Raw genomic sequence first — 13,288 nt, 5'->3', positions numbered from 1 at the left:
AATGCTGTAGTGGCTGATGCTGACAGATGAAGGGCTAAATTAGAGAAAGGGATGAAGCGTTTGTTAGTTACAGCAAAGAAAACGACTGGAAGGTATGAATTTAATGTACTGCAGTCCTTCTTCCTGCTTTCCATCAGCTATAATTTTGGTTCAGAAATGTTGTTGCGTGTATTTGTGGGCTGTCCAGAGGTGTTTTACACTTATAAACTAAAAGAGGGACATTGTGAACGGTGCTGCAGGAGGCAGTTAAATCCTTTTTTGTTGATCACATAAAGCCGCCTAAATCTTAACTGTCAAACTCTCGTGTTGGCATCCTTTCACTCTCTTCATTCTGCAAACAACAAAACTGCATCACAGCCAGCCCCTGACAGCTGAACAAGTACAAAACAGTGATTTCATTTTAATTCAGTCATTCCCAAGCTGCAGCTGATAATCATTTTTTTGTAATTATGCTATAAAACTGAATTTAGCCTCATACTCAACATGGTGTGTTCTACAATGTACTTTTGGTGGCATGTAAAATAAAATGTACTCAAATATTCATATCGTGATATATTTTACATTTTAAGTAATCAATAGCAAAATAACAGATAGAGACCATGAATAAAAGCTCTTTTTGTCTGCCTATGAAATGCACGAAACAGTCCAACCCAAGAGTTCATAGACATTGTGATTGTGTTGTTTATTCAGCAGTGACTTCTTGGCCGCCTACTGAATATGCAACTGATGTAACTCATCATTAGATCCTTAGGATAGCACCTAGTAGCCCAAGTTGGCAGCTACCAATTCTAGATTAAGAACTACAATCCTAACTAACACCAGTTTTTGGCAGAATGTTACTCTAGTCCCTAGCAATCCAATACTATCAACTAGGCATTGCTTCCAAGGCATTGGTGTCACATGGCTAATAAATAGCTTTTGAAGCTAGCTACTAGCATCCCTCTGTTATCAACTACAATTTCTATGTGGTCAGTGGTCAGTAGGCATATGAACTACAAGATTCATGCATTGATTAGTACTTTATCTTGTTAAATCAATATATAAATCAGTCTTTGGCACTTCGCCATAAAAAACTAGCAAGTGTTCATACTACAACTTATGTCAACGTTTGTTTCTCAGCATTTGGGACAGATCTGCTAGGCTTAGACTGTGACTATGTGCAACCTCCATCCCTCTGCTGTTCCCAACAGGTCTTCAGCATCAAGGCATATTCCGGGTATCAGGATCACAAGTGGAGGTCAATGACATCAAGAACTCGTTTGAAAGAGGTGAGAGGTCAACGGGAAGGTAACTCGACTGTCATGTGATAAGTACGCCGGCAAACTTGTATTTGAGGATTTCTCTCTTCTGCCTCTCATGCAGGTAACGATCCGCTGATTGACGAGGAAAGCAACCATGACATTAATTCTGTGGCTGGAGTGTTGAAGCTCTACTTCAGGGGTTTGGAGAACCCTTTGTTTCCCAAGGACAGGTTCAATGACCTCATCTCCTGTGTCAGTAAGTACTGCATAGACAGACTGAATCATTCATGATAAAAACAGAAAAATAATGTAAAAGAAATGGTTTGATCACAGAGCAACCAAAAATCCACCGAATATGTTAACGATTCAGAAAAGAATCACAAAGATTTGATATTAATATTAGGATGTTTATATTAAGTTAAGGATCGGGACTTTTTCATAGCAAATAATCCAAACCACTGACCTTGTCCTGTGGATGGGCTCATTTTGGATGTTCTCTTGACTGAACTTTGGTCAAATTTCAGTGTGTTTTTGCCACTTAATGGCGTTCAACTCTTGTCAAATATAGCTTAACCACATTATCATTCTCACTGATGAAGCAGGCAGTGTTTTTAGGAGAAAGCATGGGAAAATATGACCAACTATCACTCCTAACAGGAGGTTAATTAAAAATGTAAAGTTTTAATTAAGCACTTTTTACCTATAAAAAGTGCTTAATTAAAGCACTTTCATTAAGCACTATTAAAGTGCTATTGACAATGTCCCTCTTTTAGTTAAAAAAATCCTGAAAGAGCTTGGGATGGACCTTCATAACACTAGATGACATGCACTAGTTGCTAGATGCTAGCATATACTTGTTGCACATGGCGAACAAGTATAACCTATACAAGCTACATAGTGGATGAAGTTATGCAGAGCTCCAACTAACTTGGGTGGTGTAGATGCAGTGAAATGTGAAAAGATCCAACAGTTGGTTATTTGTGTCCCAGTGAAATGTTCAAATCAAGTGATTGTCTGTGAAGCTCGACTTTCATTTGCTTTAACACTTGAGTCTGAACCGTTTGTGCAGCTTCCATCTGCTGCGGTGAAGCTCAGCATGAATCTCTGTCTATCTATTCAGCCCACACGCAGTCACTTTCCCTCTTGGTTTCCTCGTCTTTGTTTCTCGTTAGTGTCTCTTTGTCTCTTTGAAACCCATCCCCTCCACAGCAGAGACATGGAGCTGCCTGCTTCCCTTTCTGCGGCACCGACTGGCGTGTTTCAGGATGTGTCATCGTGTTACAGACACCTCGTGATGTCTCAGGGACTCATAATGACTTTAGATTATGTGCATTTTCCTGCTGCAGGGATAGAAAACCTGTACGAGCGAGCGCAGTGTATCCGTAAGATCCTGCTGGGTGTCCCAAGGGCGACGCTGGTGGTGATGCGCTACCTGTTCGCCTTCCTGAACCAGTGAGTATCCACTTATACAAAACCGGGCCCTCACATTTATGATAATTGCCCATTTTTGTGTTTTCCCAGCTGGGTGGGGAGATGCCTCTCCTGTAGTGAAAAGGGTTCGAAGTGCACACTTGTATAGATGATAAAACACAGCTCATTTTGTTTCTGCAGCCTCTCAAATAAATATAGAATGAGAGAGCAGCATGGAGAGGCAGGAGGTGTGAACAGGAAGTGTGATGAGCTGGTGCGATGTACCAGGCGAGTGATGTACTGGTGTGTTTATTAGCAGGGCTCTGAAATGCATTCAGCTTCAGTGTTATTAAACCAGGAGCTTCACGGTCGAGCGCAGAGAAGATATTTCAATCACTATTTGAAATGAAAGCTGCAATAATGGAAAAATGCCAGAGTTTATTGAATACAGACTTTTAGCTTTAGAAGTGTATTTATATTGTATTAAGGCAAGCTTTTTTAAAATAATAAGGCAAAGCAGAGCATCACATAAAGAGCTGTGGAGTCGTAGTTTGCAGGAAATTTGCTGCATGGTTTCATAGTAGAAGAGAGAACGTTAAAAAACATGCAGAGAGTAACAATATTAGGACCTTTTTGGTGATATTAGAATATTCTTTAATAAAATAATTCAGAAAATACAGGATTTTTTTCCTTTTTAAATTAAAAATAATTATAAAAATTCATTGGATGCATTTATTTTATAGGTTTTCAAAGCCTAAAAAATTACAAAACTTTATAAATTAATGCAAAGAACATAGCAAGTAATAATAATAAAAATAAAGCAGTAACCTAATAAATCTCATGTGATCATAAATTACATATTTCTGAGGTTTCGGGGCTGCTGCTTCGAAGTTCAGAAACATTTATGTTTCATTTTAATTTATCATTTTATTATTTTTCATAAAACTTCATAGAACTGTGGTTACATCAATAACTAATCTTTAATTATTTAATTATTATTTAATCTTTTATGTAAGTAATCTACTAACTTCTGAACTCTTACGCTGTCTTCTCAAACCAGACTCCATTTAAAAAATAAATAAAAAGCATAGAGATTGTATTCTCCATTACAGTCTTGTGTATGAATCAAAACCTACAAATTGCTTTGTCACCTTTTGAAACCAGCAAACAACACAGAAGTGTAAAACTGACTTTTGCATAATTAATCTGGTGAGTCATAGTTAAGCATCAAAAATGCTTAAAATGCAATACCAAACAAAAACATTTGTGGTTTTTCTTTGTCTTATCTGAAGGTATATTCGGTATTTTAAGGTGTGAACTGTTATTCAGACAAAAAGAAGAAAACTTTTATTGATTAAAAAGTCAGAAAAAAAATCACGATTTTATGTTGTTATTAAGTATCAGAGAACCATGGTTACGTGAGAAACCTACTGTTGTGCCACTGTAGGTCTCAATTAGAGCGAAATGGTGATCAATCACTTAATCGACAGAAGTTTAATTGGCAATTATTTTAGTAAAGTCTCATTTTAAACAGTTATTATTTAAGCAAGATTTGATATTTTATTTCAGGGAAAATTATAGTTCCCTTTACTTCTCAAACTAGACTCCATAAAAATAATGTCAGTTTAAGACAGATGAGGAAAATTGTTTACAGTCTTTTTAGTGCTCACTTTTCTTTTTCCTCACTGCTCCTCAGAGCCATATTTCTAATATTTATACACATGTGTACAGTGAAACATTAATAAAGGAGTCATACTTTTTAAATTTCTAAATTCAGTGTTTCTCTCAGTTTTGATAATTAACAGTTTAATTGTAAACAAGTAAAGTTTGGCCACATTGCCCACGTTTCTGCAGCCTTTCCCAGTACAACGATGAGAACATGATGGATGCTGGAAACCTGGCCATTGTGTTCGGCCCCACCCTACTGCCGACACCGGAGACCCTGGACCAGGTGGCCTGCCAGGCACACGTAAATGAGGTCATCAAAACGGTCATCCTGCACCATGACAACATCTTCCCCGACACCAAGGAGATGCCCGGCCCAGTGTATGAGAAGTGTATGACTGGAGACCAGTACTGGTGAGCATCAGGATGTTATCCTTTATTACGCTCTGTTGGAAATTAAATTCATTTATGTTATTAATAACAAAACAAAACAGGATTTAAGACCTCTATATGCCCATTTCTTCGCCAGCCTTGAATTTTGTTTTTATATTTTAATGTTTTCAGATTAACTGTTTCATTTCTGATATTTTGGTAAATTCTTACTTTGACAGTTTCAACCACGTGTTCCCTGGTATTTCACCTTTAATTCAAAATGCAGAAATAAATCACACATTGATATCATGCAGTATGACCCGCACTTCACGGGGACATCAATAATTCTGATGTTCATCAAGAATAAACACAACAAATCTTCTTAAAGGTACCTTCTGTAATGAACCTCTGCAGGATTTAACTAAAGCTTTCACCACAAGGGGGCAGATGTTTTTTTTTCCACTGGGTGTGTAGAGATGTCTCCAGATGTGTGCAGTTGTTTAATGTCTAATATTTCTTTTTAGCTTTCCTTCATTTCCACAGGCTTTACCTTATGTCCCACTGCTGCTGGAAGTAAAAATGACACCAAAGTACAGTCTGGCTGTGGTTCAGCTTGCGTTGATAACTCTTTAAGCTATTTTAAACAGAGGAAAATACTTCAGAGCTCCTTAAAAGGGCAAAGAAAGAAACACCCTGCAGAACCTGAACCAGAACATTTTAGGTTTCCTTTACTGTCACAGTAACTCAGCAGTAGATCTATGTATATCACTACATGTACTGCAAAGAGGAACTTCTTATAGGAAATTCTGCATTCTTTTAATGGTGTTTAATGTATATAAATAAAGGTTAACTGCAGGGTGGGGCCTTTGAATAAATTGAGCTGTTAGTTTGAGCAGACACCTGGCAGCCTGTCAGGAACACGAGGTGTTGGAGCAGACAGTAATCCTTCTGCTGTGGGAAACCTCCTACAGCTTCTCTTTTCCCACCATCTTCTGAATCTTGACATTCTACTGTAGCCGTAAACGTCCTCAGACTCCAATGAGCGGGCTCGCCTCCTGCTGTGCGTGTTTCTCCCTTTGTTCCCACACTGAATGGACGGGTGTGTGTCAATCTGCTGCTTCTTCTTCCCACAGCGAGAGTCCGTTCAGCGAGCCGGGAGCGTTGGAGGAGGCCGAGCCCGACGCCGGCACCGAGACCCAGACCAGCGACGAGGGTACGCATGACCCCTGACCTTCACGCAATCGCCCACACTCCCATACTCGTACTCCCTCGTGGTGGTGGTGGTGGTGCTGGAGAGTGGTTGCTACGGCAACAGCAGCCATGGAGACACTACCACCACTCTCCTTCCCTCCTTTCATCCACACCCCACCCAGCCTCCCCTCCCTCCTCCCCATCTCTCCATCTGAATTAATAGAAAAGACTCTTTTTAAAGCTCTTTTCTGATTGGTGGAGCGGTGGGCGGAACAAAGCCTAAGGGACTGTTGATTGACAAGTTCAGGTTCACCTGCAGTTCGATGTTTGGCTCTTATCTTCACCTCCTCCTCTTTTCTCTCTCTGTCTCTTTGGCAGAGGGTGAAGCTGTGGAGGCGGTGGCGAGGTTCGACTACGTGGGCCGGTCGGGCCGCGAGCTCTCCTTCAAGAAGGGAGCCTCCCTACAGCTCTTCCAGCGCGCGTCACATGACTGGTGGGAGGGCCGGCACAACGGCAACCACGGCCTGGTGCCTCATCAGTACATCGTGGTGAAGGACAGGCGAGTGCACAGCCCGAGATGGTTTGTACACATCAAAAACACAAAGTTAAAAAAGCTGCAGCACAGTCTGAAAATACTCGAATCCATAAAATAATCAAAGTTCATCATTAAATGTGCTAAAATGTTTAGAAAACAATGATTTTCAGTTTGTGTTTTTTCACTTAAACAAATGTATTTGATTTTTTTCCTGATTGCAGGCTTCTGAAATGACGCTTCTTTTTGGTTTGCGTCCTCATAAAACTGCAAAATATCGTTTATAAATTACAAAAACTGTTGTCGTTTATTGAGTTCATGCCAGTATTCAGAATTGCATATGTTGTACTGTTTATCTACTTTTTAATGATTTTGCTAAATTACAGGATAATAATGCCAATGCATTCAGGGGTTTTTTGTGTGGCTACATCTTAAATGTGACCAGAATTGTTTTTATAAATACACACGCAACTGTTCCACAGTTTGTTAATGCAGATGTCTAATCAGCCAATCACACAACAGCAGCTCAGTGCATTTAGCATGTAGAGATTAGGCATGTAGACAGGATCAGAATGAGGAAGAAAGGAAAGGGCATTAAATTTTTTAACACTTGATTCATTTTTGTTTCATTTTTTTATTCGCGTAATAATTTATAATATTCTGATATAAAAACATTACATTGAGAATTTGGGGGTTTATATACAGCGTGTACGTGAACAAGAGCATTTTAAATTCATTTGCATTTCTTTGTGCCGCATCGTCACGATGTAACATGTATATTATACCACATGAGATGATTGGAAAAAATTACAAAAAATAGTATAATTATTTTTATTTCCTACATATTTCCTAGACATAATTTAGCCTTCACTTCCGTTTCACATTTTATAAAATTACAGTGTAATGTTATCACAGCATAAACTATTTGCAAAGTTTAATTTTACTCAAGCATTTTTCAAAATATTTTTCAAAATATTTCAGTTTGGTTCAAGCTTTATTTTAGTATAAGTATTTCTGTTTTCCATAGATATCAATTTATATGGACATATGTGTATAGATATACATAGACAGATGTTTAGTGTCTTATTTGCATTTTTAATATTCGTATTTACCTAGTTTTTATCTTCAGTTTTCCAATACAAGAGCAAGAACAAAGGGGATGCATTGTGTGTGTAAACGGTTTAGTTTAGTCGTAGTTTTGAGTTGAAATCTTTCTTTGTAGAAGTTCTTGTTAGCATAAGTGGCTCGATGGCCTCATTGAAGAGCTGCAGTGATGGATTTGTCTGGATTGCCGCTCACTGGATTGTACACCTTGTTGATTAACAGACTGATTGGGCCGAGGCAGTCACTAACCACATACTATTGATCAGTTAATTGATGATTGGTGCGCTGTGCTAGTTCAGCTCTCCAGTTTCCAGAGTGATTTTTCCTGATTGAGAGTCTGTGTCTTCAGGGCCGACGCCATGTCAGACACACTCAGTCAGAAAGCCGACAGCGACGGAGGAAGCAGCAGCACCGACGATAAGCGGTCTAGGAGCGAGCTGAGCTCCCCGACCGACATGAGACCTCCAGAGACCTACAACAGGTCTGTCATGTAAGACACCTTTCATTATCATGACACCTGGGAGGATTTTCTGCGGCGTGTTTTAAGCCCATCCTGTTCTCTCACCTCTAAAAATACCTGCGGATCTCATCACGCTGGTGTCACAGCTGTTCTCATGTGACTAGTTTCCCCATCTGCAGACTCCAGACACCTTTTATTTTATTCGTAGTCATTCCTCACAACACGTCAAGGAAGGCAGCCCAAGTGTGGCTAAGTTAATCTGTGCAAGAGGCTTAAAAAGCCTTCAGTACCAGTGTGATTATGTGGACATGCTTCTTAGACCGAAAGCTTTCTAACACTTTGCATAAAATTTTGTGTTTTTTATGTTGGACTCTTTTAAAAACAAACAAACACAAAACCCCCACACCTAACGCCATCACCTATCGGCTGCTAATGTGTATAATAAAAATGGGAGCATTTCCATGATTTCCTGGTTCATCTGCAGTTACGTAAAGATTTATACAAACTGGACTTTTGTAAAACTCGAAAACTTGAAGCGTCACTTAAGTATTACATATAAGTAGCTGAATTTATAAAATCCACAAAGCTGTTTAATTATTTGAGTTTAAAAATAACATGAGAGAAGCTTTGGTACAAGCAGAGACGAGCTTGCGGGTTCTCCAAAGGGAAGATAGCATGTAGTTCAGTAGTTGCTGAATATGATTTGTTTCATTCTACCTGAGTTAATGCTGTTTACACTTCCTGTTGACAGCCACAGGAGGAAGCGAACTGATGGTTTATTCCGCCGCCCCCTCTGTCGCTCTAACGACAACCACGGGAACGGAGGCGTGATGGAGCGCAGTTCTCCTCCGGTGACGGGTCACTTCAGCCCCAGGGACCTGCTGCTAGGACGGGGCCAGGGCTTGACCCCGCCCCTAGACAGCCCGGAGCGCCGCCGCCGTTCTGCAGCTGTGACCATGACGGTCAGCCGACACGATTCTCTGCGGAGGCCGGAGGACACACCTATACGACGCTCCAACAGCGGGCAGCATGGCTTTGGAGACTCCCATCGATCCCGAGCTCTCGACCCCGACGCGCTGGCACAGGTACGCCTAGAAAACATGTAACGTGAGATGAATATTGAAAAAAATCTTTGTTTTCATTGCATGCAGGTGTCACCAGACTGGAGGGGGATCTGAAAACAGACAGCAGAAATTCACCTAACTATCTCTGATTGAAATCCTAAATCCACGGTTGAGTAACACTTTTATATATCAGTGAGCAAGTGACACTGATGGTATCAGACTCTAAAAATTCTCAGCTACGACTCTGCCAAATCTGAACAGCAACAATGACACATCCATTTTAATCACAGTAGTACCACAACGCCTCTTGAGTGAGCTCCATGCTTCTCACAGTGTCGCCAGTGGGAGAAAATACAACCCAGTTCTGGACAGCAAAAAAATAAAAAAGCTTTAAGGGATTTTATATCGAATTGCTTCAAACTGGTCCTTCTTGTGACACGCTATAAATTCTTTAGTAGCTCTAAATTTGTGGTTTCAGTTTTCTAGAAATTTTACTTGGATTTTTTTACTCCTTCAAAAAGTTTGCTGTTTCTTAATTTCTCTAATATTTAGACAAAATTCAAATCATGAGGTCCTCGTATGCGAAGCAATCCTTGTGAACGAAACACTCTGGTTCAGGCAGTTTTTTTTCTACTCTTGCTCTGTATGACATCATTAGGGGCCGTTTTAATCTGGAGGCGAAAGTGAATGGGGGTCTTCTTTGAGGTCGAAATGCTTCCATGTTAAGTCAGAACACCGACAGGTTCCAGAAAGTGATAAATCATGCAGAAATAATATATTTGTGTTATTTTTAAAAAAGTAAAATCTTATCTGTTACGTTATTTGTCTCAAGATTCAGTCAGAGGTTTTCATGATTTACTACAGAAAGATACAGTTCGACTTAAGACTCTACCTTCCAAACTGTGAGTGTGTGTTTGGCTTTTAATACAACACTCTCATTCAGACAGTTTTTTGTACTCTTAGCTCTGTTTGTGAGGGGCAGCCAATAGTGAAAAAAGCACATTTAAAGGAGAGGAGGTAAAATGGTTTGTTTCAGAGTAAAAAGTCATTTTCTCTGGCCAATACTGAGATAATTACTTTTACCATGATTACTCACACTCTGGAAAAATGTGGATTTATTAAACTTTCAAATAAATTGTCTTTTTAATTAAGTTGATTTAAATGAACTGTGCTAAATTGAATGAATACGTTTTTTGGCAGATAAAGGAAACAAGAACATTACTGCAGCACAATAACAGCTGCATCTTGATTTTTCTCGTTTTAATAATCATAAGTTAAATTAGAATTAACTGATTTGTCAAAATTAAATTACTTTTACAAGCCTAAGAGAGGATAAGATAAGTAAGGATTATTTTAAGCTCTGAATATGGAAAAGCTACTTTCCAGGAATAATAGATGGAGCTGGAAAAGAACGTAATAGGTCCCCTAAAATATACATGTATTAATTTTTGAAGAATCATCCAAGGAACCAAAATCTAACTTGATGTGTGAATGGATTCATTTAAAACTGTTAACTTATTCTTCAATCATCCTCTCCGCCTGCAGGACATCGAGGAGACCGTGAGTGTGGCTTTGGGGGAGTTGAGGCAGTTGGAGCGACAGGGCTGCCGTCCGGCCCCCGACGTGGTCCTGGACACCCTGGAGCAGATAAAGAACGGCCCCATCACCACCTGCTCCTCCGAGTCTCCCAGCCCGCACAGCACCCCAAGCACACCAGGCACACCGGGAACCCCCGGCACCCCCGGAACTCCCGGGACGCCCGGTACCCCAGGCACCCCAAGCCCCCTGAGTCCTCTGAGCCCCATCAGTCCACTTCCTGGACCTCCATCTGGACCTCCCAGACCTGCCAACCCATCCCCTGACGCTCTGGGTTCCTTCAAGCCGGTGGCAGCCGCTCGCATCGGGGCTCCGCTGCGACCACCTGCCCTGAGACCCAAACCTATGGTTCCACCTAAAAGCAGCACCCCGCCTCTACCCCCGCCACTGGACAAATCCTGCACCATGTGAGCCAAACCAGGCCAATAAGAGGCCGAATCAGGCCTACCCGGGCCAAAAATGGGCCAGAAGAGGAGATCAGGGTACTGCTTAATGTTTATAATCAACATGAGGGTAGAAATGGTAGGAAAGACGAAAAAGGCTTTTAATGTAGTAATAAAATATAATATATGACATGACTTATGATATGATATGCCATGATATTTATGTGTTGTCAGGTTGGTGTGTACTCTCTTGGTGTGTAGGGGTTTACTTTCTCCATGTATCGAAGCATTTATCAAAGGTTAGCTAAAAGAACTGCTGATGCGGAGATGCAAGTACGAGCGTGGGCGGGGCTTCCTGTGTGAGATCGTAATCAGAGAGAGAGAGAGAGAGAGACGCGTGGGGGGTGTGGGGGGAGTTGGGGAGTGTAGTTCAGCTCCAGTAAAACTGTAGTTTAAGTGATGTGACTGTTGCCAGAAAAAAAAGGAAAAAAAAGAAACGAACACGATTGGATGCTGTATCCAGGACAAGCGACTCGATTGGGAAGAGGACGCGGCAAACGATGGTTCAACAACGTCTGCAGGACTTTATAATTTATTTTTTTAATTTTTTCACTCGGTTCAGCTGCTAAGCTCACTTGCACCTCAAAACCACGAAAACGCCTCCTGAGGTCGTCAGTGAAAGAAAACTTATTTAACCAACGTCCAGCTACTTAATGAATGTTTCCTGTATTTTAACGACTGTTCAGCCATCTATTGAATGTTCGGCGAGCCGCGGCGGCAGCTCGCTAAACTTTTTAACAGCCTTCTTGTGTTTTCAGACGGGGGAACCTCATGCCCAGACCGGAGCTTCATTCAAACAGGGTGGTGGAGTGAGTGGTGGAGTTTGGTTAGAGCTTTTTCTGGGACGGGTAGGGGGTGGGGTGGTTGTACGATTTTGTTGCTGTGTGTTTGTGAGTGGTTGTAAGTGTGTATCAAGGAGCATCAACGCCAAGTTAAGAAAAAAAATTATGTTTATTTTTTAAATTTTGGGAATAGAGTCGAAAGGTGATGAAGTGTTTGTGAGCTATAAGAGAAAAACTTCAGAGTGACTGAAAATGCTTCGTAAGTGTGACGTAATCTACGTGAGGTGTTCTGTAGACCGACAGTTTTATTCTGATACTCAACTTTAAGGTTCTTAGTCAGGTCATCGTAGTCTAAGGAGCTTCTATTTATTCTAAACAGTATTTCCCATTGATTATGGAAAACGTTTGAGTTTATTCTCAACATTTTATTCTCAATATTTCTACTTTAACTCTGAAAATTAGTATTACCAGTTTATTCTCAGTTTATTTGATTATTGTGGGGTCCTTCCCTTACAATATAAAGCTGGACTGAATTACATTAAATTTCGAACTTGAAATTTAAGCTTTATCCTGAAGATTTTAACTGTATGCTCAAAAGAGTATTTCAGATGTATTCTTGAAACATTAATTTCGTGCTGTCAGCGTTAGATGTTAACGCCATAACCGCATTAACACGGCAAATCTCCGTGTTATCAGTCTGTTGTTGGGATGGCTGAGGTCCTTCACGATCTTCCTGGCCTTGGTCCAGCACCGCCTGCTGTAGATTGAGTGCAGGTCAGGGAGCTCGGAGCGGATGGTGCGCTCAGCTGACCGCACAACCCTCTGTAGAGCTCGTCTGTCCTGCATGGTGCTGTTCCCGAACCAGGTTAAGATGTTTCCCGCCAGGATGCTCTCTATGGTGCACGAGTAAAAGTTCCTGAGCACCTTGGAGGGCAGTTGGAAGTCTCTCAAGCGTCTGAGGTGGTAGAGACGCTGTCGGGCCTTTTTCACCACGGTGTTGATGTGACAGGACCATGACAGGTCCTGCGTGATGTGAACTCCGAGGTATTTGAAGCTGTCCACTCTCTCCACTGGGCACTCGTTGATGACGGGGGTCTGGTAGTTCCTCTCCTGCTTAGTGCTGAAGTCCACTATATATCCCATAAGGCTCATACAAGCTAGGTCCCTTAACTTTCGGTAGCTGTTGAAAGGATAAAGTTTTGGTATATCAATGGTTAGAAATACCATTATTACTTTAGGATTAGTTTCACAAAAATCAGGGCTGATCCGGGACCATTGCTGTGAGTTACAGTGCGCAGCATAAAGGCCCTTTCACAGCGTGTGCTGCTAATGCTAACTGCTAACTAAGACCCAAGGATCCAGAATTTGTTGCGCTGGCTACTGAGCTGTCTAGGTTTTTGTGGCAGCGCTACGTGAACTAGATGCTCC

General features: G+C 41.0%; 1 protein-coding gene across 2 annotated transcripts in view; it reads left to right on the top strand.

Moving 5' to 3' along the window:
- The window catches only part of LOC146614977 (SLIT-ROBO Rho GTPase-activating protein 1-like), a 39,790-nt gene extending 28,744 nt beyond the window's left edge, over window positions 1-11,046 (top strand). Inside the window, exons 15-23 of one of the 2 annotated variants that reach the window (XM_085376707.1) lie at window positions 1,191-1,268; window positions 1,363-1,497; window positions 2,588-2,693; window positions 4,506-4,730; window positions 5,822-5,901; window positions 6,258-6,459; window positions 7,865-7,996; window positions 8,727-9,060; window positions 10,585-11,046. In XM_085376707.1, the coding sequence (XP_085232833.1) occupies window positions 1,191-1,268; window positions 1,363-1,497; window positions 2,588-2,693; window positions 4,506-4,730; window positions 5,822-5,901; window positions 6,258-6,459; window positions 7,865-7,996; window positions 8,727-9,060; window positions 10,585-11,046 (1,754 nt within the window). Of the gene's footprint in view, window positions 1-1,190; window positions 1,269-1,362; window positions 1,498-2,587; window positions 2,694-4,505; window positions 4,731-5,821; window positions 5,902-6,257; window positions 6,460-7,864; window positions 8,006-8,726; window positions 9,061-10,584 lie in introns of both variants that reach the window. The other variant, XM_085376706.1, reaches the window with a different exon arrangement.
- Window positions 11,047-13,288: the final 2,242 nt, after the last annotated feature.

The sequence above is a fragment of the Diplotaxodon limnothrissa genome, linkage group LG17, assembly GCF_057381915.1.
Source record: "Diplotaxodon limnothrissa isolate DT_005_m linkage group LG17, D_limnothrissa_male_GT1.1, whole genome shotgun sequence".
Lineage (NCBI taxonomy): Eukaryota > Metazoa > Chordata > Actinopteri > Cichliformes > Cichlidae > Diplotaxodon > Diplotaxodon limnothrissa.
This window is presented reverse-complemented; position numbering and strand designations above follow the sequence as displayed.